The following is a 19,892-nucleotide window of genomic DNA, read 5'->3' on the forward strand; positions in this document are numbered from 1 at the left end:
AGTTGTAATATTGGCATTATCATGTGCACGTATATCTACTGCCATCTGGTATTGAAGTTTGTGTCTCTAGTGATTTGAACGCTATTTTTGAAAGTAATTTACTGTTTAACTGGGAGGGAACAGGTGTGTGATGGAAAGGAGGTTATAACTAGGAGCAGTGGGATAAAATTTAGAGCAAGTAATTTAGATACAAAGATCAGTATACTTCCTATCTGAGCTCTTTTAGAATGTAGACCAGTCTCCCAAAGGCAATAGTAAAAGCCCCATTGTTTGAAGAATTGAAAAGTGTGTTGGTCAAACAAGAAGAAAATATCATGGTTCAGTGGATCGGGTACAGATTAGAAAACATGCATCTTCATTGTCTTCCTGGAGCTTAGACAGTGTTTAAAACAGGTAAGAGTTGAAGAGGAAATCCTATTCAAAACTCATCACTAATTTCTGTATTACCTTCTAGCTCCTTTCCCTGTCTTGTGCTTCCCTATCAGGCTAGCTGATGGTGGGAGGTAAAGAGGGAAGTTGCCCCAGGGCTGGTGTTTCAAAGGAGCCTGGAGCTCTAGCTGCCACCACTAGTACTTTGGCAGTGGTGGCAGCTGGAGCTCTGGACCCCTTTGAAGTGTCAAGACAGTGCGGCTCCACACAACTGAGGGGATAATGGAGCAGGTCACAGCAGGAGGGCCATGCCCAGAAGAGGATGCCATGGTCTGGGGAGTGACACAGGTTCCACAGTAGCACATACAGTGGAAGTGATAGTGGGCAAGACACCTTGGCTGGGTCTACATGAAGAGGTCCTGCCGGCAGCTGCATGCTAATGAGCAGTCTCACAATTGCAAATAGCTGCTCATTAGCATATTCACGTGGCTTATAAGTATAGCCGTGTGAGAGCTCACTGCTGACAGAGGGTGCTACTGGCAGTAAACAGGCCACGTAGATGAGCTTCTGCCGGCAAAACCCCCTTCTGTTGCCGTCCTGTTATGCCCGATTTTTTTTCTCCTGTGCATTGGTGTCTCTATACTTGATGTTTGATACAAAGGAACTTGCCTGGAGTACGAGGTGATATGCCTCATAAATAGTCAGGTCAGGGGCTAGAGCCACAGGGCACTTTGCCACTACTGTGGGTACTGCCAGGCAAAGTTCTCTGGCTTGGATACACAGGGTAATCTGAATGGACATGTCAGTGCTTACATCTGAAAGAACAATAATTACAATATAAGTAACTGTCTTTTTTCTGTTTTACCAGTTCTTAATCAAAACTATTTTTGACATAAAAATGGAAGGTGACAGAGTCCAATTTCCAAGAAATAACCCAGGAATACTAGCAACATTGCAATTCTTAAAATCATGAAAGAATTCCAGCAGGTGTTAATATCTCTTTGGAGAGCTTGCCCATTTCTTTGATGACCCTAATTCCACAATGTAGATCACCAATTTTGTACACTTATTCCATTTGGAAAGCCATAATTTCCCCAGATACTTCCTAAGCAGAAGTGCCTATGCTTTGAATAAATGCTGACTGCTTTGACATCTTGCTAGGAAATCAAGGGTCCATTCTAATTTTACATCTGTGTAACTCTGCAAGCCACAATATGCAATGGAGGTGTGAGACATTTAAATCAGTGCCTCATTTGCATTTCTGATCTCACTTACTTGCATGCCCCTTCTGAAAGGGAGGGGGCATCTAGATGTAGCTTAAGTGATTTTTGTGTCTGTTCTGGAATTCCTGCCATACTGTTCCTTGAACCTTTGATACCTGATGTAATATTGGTTAAGAAAGAAGAGTAATCATTACTACTAAAACACGCCTCACAATATTCTTTTTTTCCTCACTCTGATTTTAGCTTGGGAGCAACAGTACAATTCTCCTGTGATGAAGACTATGTGCTACAGGGGTCAAAAAGCATTACCTGTCAGAGGATTGCTGAAGTGTTTGCTGCATGGAGTGATCATAGACCTGTATGTAAAGGTAAAGAAAAATTCTTACACTTATTACGGTTTGTTGGTTTTTATGGTTATACTGTTTCATTGTTTAAAATTTGAAATGATGTCACCATGAAATAATGTATTTTTTAACGAATGTATCAGTGTATTCTCTCCACTTTTCTGCATTTCTGTAATGAGTAGTCCCTTTTTGTTTAAATACATATGTTGTGACTTTTCTTTCTCCATTTATTTGGTAAAACTCTTCAGATGTAATTGGTTTCCATTGGAGGCTTCCTACCATAAATGAAAGTTTATTGGAAGAAATTAACTTTAGTAAATAAGTAAATGGATGCCTATTCAGTAACCTATGATACACATTTTGTGTTTCAAATTTCTGGATATATTGTAGTCTATATTTCAAGATTGTATTACTTGAATGGTTGAAAGGCATCAGGAAGATAGACCTCTGGGTTAATGCTAATAGAAAAGTTAAATGTTGGGATTTCAAAGTGTTCTGTGCTCAGCAATTCACGATGAAAGAATGTAGCAAAGTTCATCATTCTAGGTAAATGGAACATAAATGTTCATTGTGTCAGTCTGTTTGCCATACTGTGCATGGAACTTGTTACCTACACCTATCTCATAGAACTGGAAGGGTTTTCAGAAGTCATGGAGTCCAGTCTCTTGCCCTCACAGCAGGAATTATTGCCATCACTGACAGATTTTTTTTAAATCTATTTGCCCCAAATGCCTGTATGGCCCCCTCAAGGACTGAACTCACTGGCTTGGACTTAGCAAGCCAATGCAAAAAGCACTGAATGATCTCCTTGTTAAATAATATTTCATAACATGACAAAATTAAGAATAACCTTGAACAAACTGAAAGAAATTTGAATGAGGTATCCATGGGCTGGAAAGCCTAGGGTCAGAGAGAGAGCAAGCAAGTAAGCAATCAAGGGCAAGGAGCTGCACTCCAGCCAGAAAGAGCCTGGGGACTGACAGCTTCAGGTAGATCAGTCTGATACACAGCTCTTAGTGTAGATGAAGAAGTGGAGCTAAATATGGCCCGTTTAGCTATGATTTTTGGACTTTATATTGAGGCGTAAATTAAGATTGTTTGACTTATTTTGTGATCAAGGACTCTCAGGTTTGTCTGAATCTTAATTTATATTACTGCAGCCCTAGAAAGCACTATTGTGAGTTATAACAGAGGCTTTCTGAAAAGTGTAAGGTGCACAAAAAGATGGGGCTTATAAGTTCCTGTATTTCCACACTTAGACATGGAAGGCTGCTCAGTATGTGAACACATCACTACAGATCATCTAAGAGAATGTGGATTGGACATTATAGTTGTCTACTTTTTTTACGTAAAATATTCTAGTTACTTGTAGTAAAACATTATCATATCTAATCTATATGTATAACACTAGGAAGCATGCATGCCATTCAGGCATTATCATTTAGTTGACATTGTCAGATGTCTTTCAACAACCTGTTAACTAACAGCAAACACATTTCCTTGATTTTCTGTAGCAGTGTATGTGTACCACTATGTTTATGAATAAATTAATATAAAGCACAACAATATCTGCATCTTATCCTTAAGAATTTCTGCAAATATACCTACAATGAAGAATGCCTTGTGCAATCATAGCCATTTGAATAATTATGTCAAATAAAAAGGGAGCATAACTATCAATTAAAAAAGAAAAGAAAGAATAAAGACAAAAAGAAAAAAGGTAGAACTACTTAGTATCCAGAGGGAAAGGTAGAGGTGCCTCTATGCGTCTTTATGCTTATATATAGGTGCCTTGTTCACTAAATATCTCACAAGGCCAATTAATTCAAGGGCAAAATATGTACCTGATAACCGAAGAGAGTGTTATTCATATCCTTGTGCTTGGTTACTTGGTAAAAGTAGTGCATGCTTTCTACAGAACAGATGATGCATATTAAGACAATTATTAGCAGTTAATATAGTGACATATGGTGAAAAAATAAATAGACAGATGGTATACGTACAGTAGTTTATTATACAGCTCATGCTTTGTGGTGTTCATTGGTTTCTTTAAAAGTACTTTTTACTCAAATTTAGTTTATTCCGTGGTTTGATTAGCCATTTTTGTTAAATTCTTCAGTTTAATAAAATCTTCAGAGTATAAACTGATTTATTCTACACTTTACTAATAATTGGCTATTTGAAACTGTATATGTTAAGTGTAAAACAAATATTTTTGAGATGGTCATTGTTAGCATTAAAACCATTTTGCTAATAAGTAGAGTAGTGTGGTTATATAATCAAAACAATTAATTGTGACTAACCATACTACTAACAAAATTAATCATGATGAACTGTATGATTAATCTCAATGCTAAATGATAACAGAATATGATTTATTTAAATATTTGGATGTGTTCTACCTTTTCAGTTTTTTTCCAGTTACAACATAGAAGACAAAGTGTACAGTGCTCATTCTATATTTATTGTTGATCACAAATATTTGCACTATATAGTACTTTTCAAATTCCTCAATACAAGTATTGTAGTACAATCTTTTTGTCATGAAATCAAACTTTCAAATATTGAATTATAGACAAAAAAAACTGCATTCAAATATAAAACAATGTCAACTTTAGAGCCAGTCCACTCAATCTTACTTCTTGTCTAGTCAGACACACAAGTTTGTTTACAAACACAGAAAACAATGCTGCCTGCTTCTTGTTTACGCTGTCATCTGAAAGTGAGAACAGGTGCTCATATGACACTGTTGTTGCAAGGTATTTATATTCCAACGTGCTAAAGATTGGTGTTACCCTTTACACTTCAACAATCATTCCAGAGGACATACGCTCATGCTGCTAACAGGTTCTGCACACTGATTCAAAGCAGCGCCAACCAATGCATGTTCATTTTTATCAATTAACTGTGCAGAATGTTGATTTTCCTTTTTTGGTGGTTAGGGTTCTGCAGTTACTGCATTGGAGTGTTGTTCTTTTAAGATTTCTGAAAACTTGTTCCATATTGTGTCCCTCCAATTTAGAAGGCACTTCCGATTCTTAAACTTTGGGTCAAGTGCTGCAGCTATTTTTAAACGTCTTACATAGGTACCTTCCTTGGCAATGTCTACGTTAGAGAGTTTTGACAACATAATTCACAGGGTGTCCAAATTACCAAAGAATTCTATTGACACTAAATTGACAGAACATGGCATCTTTGTCGACAGCATTCTGCAGCTCCCCCATGAGGCAGAATGCCTCTCTCACCAGAGATCTGTTGACAGGAAGACAGTCTGGACATTCTGGGGGGCCTTCTGTTGACAGACAGAGCTTCTGGGACATCGGACAGCACTGTCTGCTGTGCTGCTGGCTGCCTGTTTTGTTGAGAGAGCAGCCGGGCACTCTGGACGCTCTCTGCTGACAGAACGGATGGCTCTTTTGATCTGCTTTGAGGTCTGGCCACAGTCTCTCGATAGTTTTGTCAGAAGACGTCTTCCAACAATAACTTCTGTCAACAGATCACTCTAATGTAGACACAGCCCTTGTGTTTTTTTGGATCTTCAGTGAAAGTATTCTTAAAATGAACAACATATGCTGGGTCATTATCCAGTATTGCTATAACGTGAAATGTATGGCAGAATTCAGGTAAAACAGAGCAGAAGACATATAAAGTTCCCCCAAGGAGGTCAGCCACATATTTTATTCTTGCATTAATTTTAATGAGCATCATCAGCCTGGAAGCATGCCCTCTGGAATGCTGGCTGAAGCACAAAGGGCATACGAATGTTTAGCATATCTGGCCCCTTAATACCGTGCAGTGCCTGCTATGAAAGTTCCATAGGGACTCCAGTTCTCACTTTCATTTAATAGATAACAGTGAGCAGCGTTATTTGCTGCTAATGTAAGCAAACTTGTTTGTTTAAACAATTGGGTGAAGAAACAGAATTTGTAAGAAGTGACATTGTATATTATTATGCTTTTAGTGCAGTTATGTAATAATCTGCATTTTATGAGAAAAAAAGAAAAGCACTATGTATTTTGTTTATCTTTGTAACAGTTCAAATTAAGTGATTACACTACTCTTTGTTCACAGTGTTCTAACTCAAAATGTAGAAGATATCCAAAATATTTAATACATTTTAATTGGTATTATACTGTTTAGTAGTGCACTTAAAACACAATTAATCATGGTTAATATTTTTAATAAATTGCATGAATTAATTATGATTCTCTTAGCCCTAATAATAGCCCTAATAATAAGGGCATGGTGGAAGCAACTGCAAAAATACATGTATGCCTCTTCAGTTAATTAACATTTGTGTTACACAAGCAATGATCTGGACAAAGTACGTAATTGTGCATGAGTGCTGGCTTATAAAATAAATGGATTCTTTCATGTGTCAGTGAACAGTTCTGAAGGTGCTGAGGGTGCAGCTGTATTTTTAATAGGTACCTGTTGCTCTCATTAAAAATGTCACTTTAATGAGATTTATTGCAGTATCATATTTGATGTCCTCACTGGATGTCATCCCCTACAGCTCTTTTTGTTCATTTATGCAAATTATTATACATTTGCAAAACCAATTCAAAGTATACTTTTGAAAAATGCAATTTGAATATTAACAATTAGTTACAATAATGTTCTGAGATTGCCCTGGAAAATATTAAACTGAAAATTTCCAATTCATTTGATTCAATAACATAAATCCCCTTGACTTGTTCTCACAGGGCACATGAAAGGCGAAGTATAAATATGCCTCATAAAAATGGAAGTTTTAGCTCACTTTAAAAGTTACCAAAATACCAGCTGAAACTGGAACAGGGTCATATTTGCTTATGTAAAAGAATGAGTCTGAAGCAGAAAAGAATGAGTGTAAAGAGGAAAATATAACTGAAACACCACACATAAAAACTAGGCAAACACATATTGTTGTAGATTATGAATTTCCTTTTACCCTTAGGAAAAGGGCCAATTTTCAGACTAATATTTCATAGTAGGGCTGACTAATTTCTGAACCTGCTGGTTTGTGCCAGACACAAAGAAAGAGGTAGAGTTATGCTGGAAGTCTTATCTCGGTTGGCTCTGCCTTGTCTCTCTTTTGCATGGCCTACTTCTCCAGTGCATCTCATCATCTCTTTCCAGTATATCTGAGAGGCTAATTGGCAGTAGTGTAGGGGACCGGAAGGCACTGTCCCTCCTGCATTTATGTGGGTACTTTGAATGCTCACAACTCGGGACGGGGGTGTAGAAGGACACTTTTGGTGAGGAAAAGAAAGCTGCCAAAGGATGAAGCTGGAAGAGAAGTATGTGGAAAGAAGTGGTCTTCTTTACTTGCTCTCCACACCTCAGTACAGGATTGTAACATTATGGGATATTCACCCTGTTAGTGCTGTGGAGTAAATTTTACAGAAGTCAGGAAGAATTAGAGTGCAGAACAAATCAGAGCACTGGATGTGAATTTCATACTCTCCAAAATTGGGGGAATGGATCATTTTTGACATTGCTCCATAACTATTTTTTTAAATTTATATGATGTTCTTGTACTGTATTTTTAAAGAAGTTGCACTATTTTAAAGATATACTGTTCTTATATTATATGAGATATGTCATAACTTTTTATCTGGAATTGTCATCAGCAGCCCCATGCAAAGCACACTGGAAGTCACAAAAATATCAGTCGTAGTGGTGGTTTAGATCTGAAAGAAATGCTTGCAAACATCCAGCATGACATGAGGAAATGAGAGAATTTGACAAACCATACCGTGGGATACCCAAGAGTAGTTAGAGATGAATAAATATCTCCAAATTGTGAAACTCCTTTCACTCATGATTTCAACAAATGGTTTTAAGAACAGAGAAGAAACCATAATGTTACATACTCAAGATCATTCCCCAATGTATTTTCTTTCCTTTATCTGTGTTGAGCGTTTATCATCTTGGACAAATTCAACCTCTTGCTGTAGCCAGAAGTTGGGAAAACACTAACATCATAGTTTTAGAAAGTGGTGACCATACTAGAATCATAAAATCATAGAAGATTAGAGCTGAAAGAGACCTGAGTATGTCATGTAGTCCACCCCACTGCTGAAAACATGACCAACCCCACTAAATCATTCCAGCCATGGCTTTGTCAAGCCTGTGCTTAAAACATCTGAAAATGGAGATTCCACCACTTCCCTTAGTAACTTATTCTAGTCTTTCACCACCTTCCTGCTGAAATAGGTTTTTCTTAATAGCCAACATAGATCCACTGCACCTTGAGGCCATTAGTCCTTGTTTTGTCCTCTGACATCACCAAGAACAGCTTAATTCCATTCTCACTGGAACACTCCTTCAGGTAGTTGAAAGCTGCTATCAACTCCCCTCCCCCATTCTCTTCTTCTGCAGACTAAATAAGATGAGTTCCCTCAGCCTCCCCTATTATGTCATGCATCCCAGCCCCCTAATAATTTTCATTGATTTCTGCTGGACTCTCTCCAATTTGTATAAATCCTTTATGTAGTGGACACAATACTCTACATGTGGCCTCACCATTGCTAAATAACTGAGAATAATCACTTCCCTAGGTCTGCTGGCAACATTTTTACCAATGCAGCCCACTATGTTATCAGCTTTCTTGGCCTGAAGGGCACACTATTCACCCATACCCGGCTTCTCGTCTACTGTAATCCCCAGGTCTTTTTCTGCACAGCTGCTTCTTGGCCAGTTGGTCTCCAGCCTCCACCAGTGCAAGGGATTCTTATGTCCAAAATGCAGGAATTTGCATTTCATTTTGTTGATCCTTCTCAGAATTCTTTCAGCTCAATCGTTCAATTTTGTTAGTCATTCAGGAGTCTATCACTACCTTGAAGCATATCTATCTCTCTGGGCAGCATAGTGTTACCCACAAAGTTGCTGACGGTGCACTGCATCCCATGATCCACATCATGAAGATGTTGAACAAAACCAGCCCCAGAACTGACAACTGGGGAACTTTGCTTGATACCAGTTGCTAACTAGACATCAAGGCATTGATACCTCGCTACTGAGCCTGACAATCTCTCAGCTTTCCATGCCCCTTGTAGACTATTCATCCTAGCCATAATTCTTTAATTTGATGGAAAGAATATTGTGGGAAACCATGTCAAAAGCTTTGCTGAAGTTAAGGTATATCATGCCCACCACTTTTCCCATATCCACACAGTGGCATATCTCATCACAAGTGATTAAGATGGTCATCATGACTTGCATTTGGTGAATTCATGTTGAGTGCTCCTGATCACCTTCCTCTCTTCCACATGTTTCAAAATGGACTCCTTCAAGCCATGCTCCATGTTTTGTTGCCAGGCACTCAGATGAGGCTAACTGGACCGTAGGTCCCTGGATTTTCCTTCTTCCATTTTTTTAAAGAGGGACACTACCTTTGTCTTTTCCTATCTGTCTGGGACTTCCCTCAGTCACCATGAGTTTTCAAAAAAAAAATGGCCAATGGCTCTGCAGTCACATCAGCCAACTCTCTCAGCACACAGGGATGCATTAGATCCAGCCCCAATGACTTGTGCATGTCCAGCTTTTCTAAATAGTCCTTAACCTCTTTTTTCGCTACTGAGGGCGAATAAATGATTCAATTCATGATCCAATACTGTTCTGCCCAGTGCAGTAGTCTGGGAGCTGAGGTTTCTGTGAAGACAGAGGCAAAAAAAAGCTTAGCATATTTCAGCTTTTTCCAATCATCTGTCACTATGATTCCCTCCTCATTCACTAAGTTTCCCAAACTTTCCCTGATATTCTTTTTGCTCACATACCTGTAAACACCCTTTTTGTTATCCTTCAGGTCCTTTGCTAGCTGAAACTCCAGTTGCTCTTTAGCATTTCCAATTAGGTTCCTGCATGCTTGAGCAAAATTTTTATACTCCTCCGTAGCTATCTGTCCAAGTTTCCACTTCCTGTAAGCTTCCTTCTTCATTTTTCGTTCACTGAATATTTCTCTGGTAAGCTAAACAGATGTATTTGCTATACTTTCTGTACACTGGGATGATTTGTTCCTGTGGCCTGTATTTCTTTCATTCTCATGTTTAGTCTCCTGGTGGACCTGCCCATCAGTTCCCTGAGGGAGTCAGAGAAGGGGGAGGGGGGACAGGAACCTGGACTGTGGGAGCAGGGAGGTGGGTCAGAGATGGGGCTGTGAGCATCGCCTGCCTCTCGGTGGTGAGGAAGCTGTGGCTGCCTGGGAAGGGTCCCACCACCCTGTCTTCTGGGTCCCAGCAGCCCCTGTGGAGACTGTGAGCAGAAGGCTGGGGGTTGGACAGGGATGTGGCCAGTGGCCACCTCCATGAAAGAGCCCAGGTGTTCTACTGCCATGGACATGGTTTCCTGCTGGTGCATCAGGTGGTCCCAGGTGGCCTGGCAGTTCTCCTGGTCCATTCAGCACTCTGCCTGTTCCTCTTCCAAGCCCTTCATAACAGTCTGTGAGCAGGCCATCTGCTCCCAGAGCAGATCATCCCAGGAGCACTTCCTGTAATTCATGTAATATATTAGTTTACACTTTGTCACCAAATTTAGCAAATAGATTGGCAGTTTTAATATTTTTTTTTAAATTTCCTCAGAATTAATTTCTGGTATTGAGCGGTTTATCATTTGAAAAAAATTCTATTAGATAACTTGAATTTATTTGGTGACGAATTCCTAGTAGGTTATAATTTCTCTCATGTGCCATGTGATTCTGTACCATTTTCTGCTACTGCACAGTGAGCTGCCATTCCAGACATGTTAAGTAACCAAGGGCCTCTTCCTGTAAACCATGATCCAAGTGAATAATTCTTATTGAAGCATGCAGTCCTATGAAATTCAATGAGTCTATTTCTCAGATTCAGGAGATGCACCTGAAGAATGATTTCAATTATCATTCTCTCCATGAAGTAGTTACATATCTATGCTGAGACAGGAACATGGGGATCACCATATCATTTCAGACTAGTGGTCAATCTAGTCATGTTGCTGACAATGACTTGTAACAAAGACTTCTCCAAACCTCCAACAGTTAGTGTTGTCATATACCCTGAGGGAAGAAATATTTTGTTCATTTAAACAAAAATGAAACTGTGAATGTTTTTGTTATTTACATAAAAGACTAATCCCTTTTTGAATCATTCTAAGGTCTTAGTCTCTCTGATATCTTATGACACTGACTTCCAAAGGTTAGTTAAATTATGTTTATAATCTCCTTCCTTTTATCAGCTTCAAATATGCTACCTTTATAATTTAGTTGACTGTACTTTTTTCTTATATTATGAAAGAGGATAAACATGAACCCCAAATGATTTTCTCCATGCTTTTCATTAAAAAAAAGAAAAAAAAACTGTGCAATAGCATTTTCATATGTGTTCTCTATAAACTAAATACTTTCAGTCTTTTCAGTGACATTTCCACAGTGATGCCTAGATCTTATTCCTGCCTGGCTATCATTTGCTTAGAGTATAGTAATATGTATGAATACATCAAAGTACTTCATCCAATATACATTTTTCAGGGTGCATTTTAATGATCCCCAGCCACTTGGATTTGTCAAGTCCCAGAGGTGTTCCTCACTCGTCTTTAGTCTTGACTAACTTAAGCTATGTAACCTTGTCAGCAATTTTTGTCATCTGAATGTATGCACCTTTTTTGTTTAATTAATCCATGCAAAATTCTGAAAGTACCACCCTGTCTCTGAGCCTATAATGTTTGAGTCAGTGTGAAGTGATGCACCTACAAGCATCTTTTTGCTAAGAACATAAGCAGGTTCAATCATCACCAGCATTTTCCACAGTTTACAAATTATGTCACTACCAGAACACAGGCATTCATCCGGTAATCATATTAAATATTCTGAATATAATTATCCCAGTTCAGAATCATGTGGTTTCCCACAGTTCCTTCTACCCTCCCCCATCTTTATTCTAATTCAAAACAGCATTACTTGCCAGACTTCATTTTCTGTACATCACAGGATCAGCTTCCCAGTCTCTCTGGTTAGCTCTCTTGGTTAATATGTAATAGTTGGGTGATTACCACCTTTTCTTTTAAAAGGATAGGGAGACTGTAGGTCTTTCCCCCATGTGGCTTTTCACACTTAGCCAGCTCCTCGAGCCCTGACCTCCAGCCCCCTGGCCGAGGTCCCCAAGGCTGGAGTTGATGGCAAGACTCCACTCCCTAGCCAGTAATGCTCCCCACAGTGGCTGCTGGTGGGCTCTGTTCTCTGGCTGTCTCCCAGCCCCGGGGCTCCTAAGATTCCCCCAGCTGGGTTCCCGTTACTGGAGCTGCCAATGGGGCTGCCAACCAAGGGGCTGCCAGGGTTTCCCCCAACCCCAGGTAGATTCCAATGCCAAGGGCTTCCTACAGGGCTCTGTATTCAGATATCTCCCAGTCACGGGTCTGGCAGCGTCCCCAGCCACCCAGATGGAAATGCCATGGCTGGGGCTGCTGAGATGCCCATAACAGCACAAAAAATCAATCTCTCTCTCTCTCTCTCTCTCTCTCTGAGCTTGAGCCCAGATTCAAACCTAACCCCCTTGCATATACACTGCACTTGCACCACTGCAGGACTTGGACTCACAGTGCCTAGCACTTGCAAATTTGAAGGGTCCATGCTTGAGTTAAGCATGGAGACTAACCAGTAAAGTCTTTAGCAAAGTGAGTAGCTTCCTGGTAACTTGCAGAGTGGGCAGTATTTTTTTTTTCACACAGTGCACCACATTCTAAAGGCTAGAGGAGACTCCTTTTGGGAAATGGGGTGAACTAGGGCCTTTAGGATATAGTCATTTGGACATGTGGAAACTAGAGCTCTGGGTTGGAAGATAGGTTAGATAAGTGTTAACATAGGTGTCCAGTATCGGAGGGGTAGCCGTGTTAGTCTGGATCTGTAACAGCAATGAAGGGTCCTGTGGCACCTTATAGACTAACAGAAAAGTTTTGAGCATGAGCTTTCGTGAGCACAGACTCACTTCATCAGATGCTGATGAAGTGAGTCTGTGCTCACGAAAGCTCATGCTCAAAACTTTTCTGTTAGTCTATAAGGTGCCACAGGATCCTTCGATGCTGTTAACATAGGTGTAAACCTTCTGCTGGAAGGAGTCAGCAACAGCCAGGTCCGGGTTCTACATCTAGGGGTTCCTTTTCATCCATCTCACACAGAACGAGCTCAAGCCCCCACCCAGTAGCCTGGGAAATTCACACACCCCGTGCGCCTTGGAGAGGCAATGCTTCCCCACTCACAAGCACAGAATCTGAGTGTAGAAAAGAACTTTTAATGAAAGAGGCAGAAAGGTCAATTAGCATAAGCTTGGGAAAATACCACACCCGGAGTTCATAACCAATCCTCAGGTAACTGTCCCAGCTCAAATGTATTGAGCAGTGTCCTTGGCCTCTGAGGCTCACAAGTCCAATGCTGTAAAGAGCCAATGCACACACCCAGCTTTCTCTGTACCCCTGCTTCGAATGACCCACTCACAACTCAGTCCAGTCTGTGCAGGCCCTGACACCTCACGCTGATGCATTCCCTCATGGAACCTGAGGCAATGCCACCTTTGTGCTAGTCCAGCATTCTGCTTGCTCCACCCGCTGCTACTCTTATCATCCATCTGCTGGTCATGCCATCCATCTGCTGCTGCTCCTACCAGCCGTCAGCCAGTCATGCCATCCATCTGCTGTGCCTTCTACTGGCCAGTTGCCACTCGCACTGTCTGCTCTGGGTTTGGCCTGAGGCAAAACCCTGTGATTTCATCTCCTCGTGGCCTAAGCTGCCACTCCGTGATTTCAGCTTGCAGCATCTACCAAAGTAGAGTCCCATACGAGATACAAACACTAGCATCTAGCTCTATCTTTTAGAACTGGTCAAACCAGTCGTATAGCTATATGGTCAAGGCTTAGGCAGGGCCAAGGCACTCACCAAGCTAATTCAACCCATATCCCTCCCCTTTTCCTTTGCAATGCTTTAAACCAGGGGAGCCCTGTGTAATCCAAATTTTATGCGGTTATGATAACTGCCCTGTCCCCCACAACAACTTGGAGCATTGGTGAGATTTCACAATTCTAATACTGAGTGTTAGCATAAATTGTTATTTTATAACAATGTGTTTACAATAGACAAAAATGCATTGCTTCCTTGCTACTCATCAGGCTTTGTTTGCAAGGTATCACATATGCACACCTTTGCATTCTCATGCAAATGATCTCTGGGAGACACATTCCTCCCAGCCTTCATCAGCATTGAGTTCCTGCTGGCACATTCCTTACATCAGCATAAAATACACTGCAGAAACTGAAGCTCAGGATTCCCTAAAATGGGTCTGCTGATTTGAGTCTCACTATTCCATTGTTTACATTGCTGTGTAAACATACCCTTTGTCCACAAGATCTGTAGCACTCCTTTAATTCTGGGAGAAGGTGTAAGAAGGAAGAAATCTCAATGTTGATTTTTTTTGCAGCTGTGTGGGGTTATACAATTTGGCTGCAAAGACTGAACCATTTTTCATGCAAAGAAAGTTTACTTTTCCAAGTTATGAAAATTAAAATGTGACATCCTACATGTCAATAAAGATTAATCAAATCACAAGTTAATTAGACTTAATCAATGACTGTACATGAAAATATTCACTTTTAAAAATAATAGCCACAGTTTCTGGATTTTTTTGATTAATGAACTTAATTCTAAAGTGGTTCAAAATGATCCTACATCTTAAAGATATTATGGTATACCTCAAAGATATATACTCAAGAGTTATGGACCGATTGGTCAATTGTACACAATGTAAAACTGGAAGTAACCAATCAAGAAGCAGCAGCAGCCCTCACCCACCCTCAGTAAAATAAAATAATGTACTGTGACTGCATTACCTTTAAGGGTAGGCACATCTGGGCTGCCTGTGTCCCCACTCCCACCAGTCCAAAGTGCATGGCAGCTCCTTAAAGCAAGACAGCTGGAGCTAGCAAAGGAAAAGGAGGAGCACTGGGGACTGTGCTGCTTTCACCCCTTCGTCTCACTAATGTAGCACTTTAAAGACTAACAAAATGATTTATTCAGTGATGAGCTTTTGTAGGACAGACCCACTTCATCAGATCAATAGTATTTCCGGTACAGACTGACATCTATAAGTATAGCGGTCCAAAAAAAAATTGCAATAAAAACTAACAAATCAAGTACATAGCACTGAAGGAGCGGGGTGAGGGGTTGGGATGTTAAGTGTCTTGCCTGAGATAATTACGATCATCAAAGGAAGGGACGCAGTCATTGTAATGTGTGAGGTAGTTGTTGTCTGTGTTCATACCAAGTGTTATTGCGTGGAATTTGAATATGAACTCCAATTCACAAATTTCTCTGTGTAATGTGTTTTTAAAGTCTCTTTATTCTAAGACACAAATTCTCATTTCAGACATCAGGCATCTCAGTACACATAAACCCATCAGTGAATACTTCAATGGAGTGGGCCATTCTGTTAAAAACCTGAGAATATGTGTCCTACAACAAAGAGACTTTAAAAACATTACATAGAGGAATCTGTGAATTGGAGTTCATGTTCAAATTCAACACATTAACTCTTGGTGTGAACAAAGACAAAAATTACCTTACTCATTACAAGGACTGGTTCCAGGCAGCAGGGTGAGCAATGCCAGAGGCATCCAGGATGTAGTGGGGCCCAGGAGGAGGGTGCAGAATGTGGGGCAAAGGAAACTGCCAGATAGGTTCCCACAATGAACTGCTGAAACAGTCGATGTTTGTCCATACAATGTGGCTGCACTAATTCATCTTTGTGTGGACTTTGTGAGGAAGTAAGGATACTCAAAATTAAATTTATAAAACCCAGCATTATAAAATCAAATTTAATAAAATTGAATTTATCTGGTAGTGTAGATATATCCTAAAAATCAAAGGTTGTGTCTAGACTACATCCCAACTTCGAAGGGAGCATGGTAAGAAGGGTGTTGGGACATTACTAATGAAATGCTGCAGCGCATATGCAGCTCTTCGTTAAGCTAATTCTCCCCTGCGGCAACTTAGAAGTGGCAAACTTCAAACTGCTGGCTTGTGTATAGCTGTGGTGAACTCGTGGGTACTTTAAGTGCCCAGGCTACTTCGTAGTCCCTTTGCTCCTCAAAATTATGAGGAGTAAAGGGACTTCGAAGTAGCCCAAGCACTACAAAGCACCCCTGGAGGTTAGACGCAGCTACATGCAAGCTGGCTCTTCGAAGTTTGCTGCTTCAAAGTTGCCACAGGGGAGAATTAGCTTAATGAAGTGCTACTTATGCACCACAGCACTTCATTAGTAATCTCCCGACACCCTGCTTACCATGTTCCCTTCAAAGTTGGGAGCTAGTCAAGACACAGCCAAAGAGAAATCCTAAACAGGATTTTGATTGGTTTGAATGCACAACTTAGTTTATAAATCTGGATCCTGCCCTGATAAATTGCTTTGTTCATTTCAAGTATACTTTATACACATATAAATAATTCACTGAGATAAGAAGATCCTCTGTTTTGATTCCTCACTGTTGCAAATATAACACTGATGTTTTTTTCTCAGAAACATGAGACTATTTAACAACAAGTGAAAGTTCAAATAAGGACAGTTGAGAAGTCCTGTGGCACCTTATAAACTAACAGATTTATTGAAGCATAAGCGTTCATGGGCAAAGACCCACTTTGTCAGATGCATGGAGTGGAAATTGCAGAGGCAGGTATAAACATACAGGCACATGAAAAGAAGAGAGTAATTATCAAGAGGAAGGCCAAAATTAACGAGGTCAATTCAGTCACTTGCAGCAGCTGATGTGGAGGTGTGAACACCAAGAGAGGAGACACTGCTTTTGTAGTTGGCCAGCCATTCCCATTCGGTGTCAAATTTGCAAATGATTGGCAGCTCTGCAGTTTCTCAATGAAGTCTGACAATGAAGTTTGACACTTTTTTGTTGCAGGATGGCTACTTTTAAATCTGCTATTGAGTGTCCACGAAGATTGACATGTTTTTCTACAGATTTTTGTATGTTACCATTCCCGATGCCCAATTTTGTCCATTTTTTTTAACTTAGGCACAGTCCAGTTTGACCAATGTTTATGGCAGAAGGACATTGCTGTCACATGATGACATATATTACATTAGTAGATGTGCAGGCGAATGAGCCCCTGATGGTGTGGGTGATGTGGTTAGATCCTGCAACAGTGTCGCTGGTGTAGATTTGTGGGCAGAGTTGGCATCAAGGTTTGTTTCAGGGATTGGTTCCTGAGTTAGAATTACTGTGTTATCATGTGTAGTTGTTGAGAATTTGCTTCAGATTGGTGGGCTGTCTGTAGATGACTACTTGCATGCCTCCTTAAGTCTCTGAGATTGAGGGATCATTGTCCAGGATGGGTTGTAGATCACTGGTGATGTGTAGATGTGTTGTGAGAGATTTAGCCATGTTTTCCTTATTGGGCCTGCCCTGTAGCAGGTGGCTTCTGGGTAGTTGTCTGCCTCTGTCAATTAATTTCCTCACTTCCTTGGGTGGGTATTGTAGTTTTAAGAACGTTTGGTAAAAGTCTTGCAGCTCTTTGTCTCTGTCTGAGAGATTGGAGCTTGGCTGTAGATAATGGATCGTGAGGTGTGCCCTGGATGGAAGCTGAAGGCACATAGGTAATCATGACTGTCTGTGGGTTTCCAGTATAGGGGTGGTGTGTATGTGACCATCGTTTATTTGCACTGTAGTGTCCAGGAAGTGGATCTCTTGTGTGGACTGGTCCAGGCTGAGGTTGAAATTATGGTGGAATTTTTCACAACCCTCTTTCCCATGGGTCCAAATGATGAAGATGTCATCAGTGTAGCACAAGTAAAGGAAGGGCACTAGGGGACAAGAGGTGCAGAAGCATAGTTGCTCAAAGTTCAAGTGTTTGTCCTCTAGCCTGAGTACTGCAGCAATAAATAGCAACTAACAAGTATCTTTTTTTTTGAAGAAAAGTTCTTTTCATTGATTTAATTAAACATATTTCCCTGTTTACTTAGTTGGGGCTTTCTGACAACTTTTCTTAATGTCACTTGACCATTTCTTTTCCTTATCTGTATTTTCATACCCTGTTTCTCATGCATTGGTCACAGCTCCTCTTATTCTCATTAGTAGTTACATATTCAAAGCTGTCACAATCAAGTGTTTCATGGTCTTGGACAATGTACTACTGTCTATTGTAATCCATGTTTTTCTATAACTTCAACTATTGGCACATCTTACACAGTGATCTTGTGACTTTGATGGAATAGGACTGTTCCTAGATCAACTGCTCAAGTCAAGCATTCTTAATTTAAGTCTATGGCCTCATCTAGCTAAGCTAAAATCTTGCAAGTGTGAGCTTGTAGGCTCTGCATTTCAGCAATGCTTTACTTATATACCTTCTACACAACAATAGATCCTAAATGCTTACCCTATATTTTAAAATCCTACAGTCCTAAATCTACTTAGCATACATTGATTGTATATGAAATATCATATAAACTGATCTTAACATCACACAATACAATGATAAATGAATGATAACATGAACTAATTGGCTACAAAAAGAAGATGTAGAAATCCAAGAACCCCTCCTCTTCCCTCTCCTCTTATGGAAAATAATAGAAATATGTACTCTTTTTATATTTTCCACTATAGTACAGAATAACTAAGAAATCTTACCACTAAATTTTATATTATTTAAGAAGTTTAAAAGAACCTATAGGAAGATATTGTTTATTAAATATTACAGGTGTTTAAAATAGTTTCTGTTGCACACAATAATATTTTAAAGAAATATAATTCCATCATCACTGTCTAATCCTCTTGCTTTGTTCCCTACACATAAATGCTATCTTAGATAATAATAGAATAACTGGCTCACAGGACAATTTTCTTTCCATCTTTGAACAATGAGGATTCATAGATGGTATTATTCTTTTTATGTAACTGTGGGTATTCCTTTTAGCCTATATGAGCTACGTCTACGCGTGAAGCCTACATTGAAGTAGCTTATTTCGATGTAGCGACATCGAAATAGGCTATTTCGATGAATAATGTCTACACGTCCTCTAGGGCTGGCAACGTCGACATTCAACGTCGACGTTGGGCAGCACCACATCGAAATAGGCGCTGCGAGGGAACGTCTACATGCCAAAGTAGCACACATCGAAATAAGGGTGCCAGGAACAGCTGCAGACAGGGTCACAGGGCGGACTCAACAGCAAGCCGCTCCCTTAAAGGGCCCCTCTCAGACACAGTTGCACTAAACAACACAAGATCCACAGAGCTGACAACTGGTTGCAGACCCTGTGCATGCAGCATGGATCCCCAGCTGCCGCAGCAGCAGCCAGAAGCCCTGGGCTAAGGGCTGCTGCCCACGGTGACCATAGAGCCCCACAGGGGCTGGAGAGAGAGCATCTCTCAACCCCTCAGCTGATGGCCGCCATGGCGGACCCCGCTATTTCGATGTTGCAGGACGTGGATCGTCTACACATCCCTACTTCGATGTTGAACGTTGAAGTAGGGCGCGATTCCCATCCCCTCATGGGGTTAGCGGCTTCGACATCTTGCCGCCTAACGTCGACGTTAACATCGAAATAGCGCCCAACTTGTGTAGCCGTGACGGGCGCTATTTCGAAGTTAGTGCCGCTACTTCGAAGTAGCATGCACGTGTAGACACGGCTATGGTGTCTTAGCATTTTCTAAGTCCTACTGAGAAATTTGCCTTGAGCAATTTTGTTTCAATGAATTCCCAAGTTTGTAGTGCACTTAGTATTATCATAAAATTATAAATGTAGCTCTCAATTTAATTGGATGGGCAATTGTTTTTTTGCTATGAGATTGGTGACCAATTTCATCTCTCTGTATAAAATACTGAAAGGTATTCCTCTATTACATCTTTTTTATTGCTCTCTGCTTGCATTAAGCAGCCCTGATTTTTTCAGTGTCTTTTCATATGAAGACTTTCCCATGCCAGCAACCATTTAGTGCTACTGTTTAGCAA

At 40.4% G+C, this 19,892-nt stretch overlaps 1 protein-coding gene across 3 annotated transcripts in view; it reads left to right on the forward strand.

Moving 5' to 3' along the window:
• Positions 1-19,892, forward strand: part of CSMD3 (CUB and Sushi multiple domains 3) — a 1,166,921-nt gene that overhangs the window by 480,595 nt on the left and 666,434 nt on the right. For all 3 annotated transcript variants that reach the window (XM_074985642.1, XM_074985643.1, XM_074985644.1), the window contains one exon: positions 1,836-1,960. In XM_074985642.1, coding sequence (XP_074841743.1) covers positions 1,836-1,960 — 125 coding nt within the window. The remainder of the gene's footprint in view (positions 1-1,835; positions 1,961-19,892) is intronic.

This window comes from Carettochelys insculpta, chromosome 2 (genome assembly GCF_033958435.1).
Source record: "Carettochelys insculpta isolate YL-2023 chromosome 2, ASM3395843v1, whole genome shotgun sequence".
Taxonomy (NCBI): Eukaryota; Metazoa; Chordata; order Testudines; family Carettochelyidae; genus Carettochelys; species Carettochelys insculpta.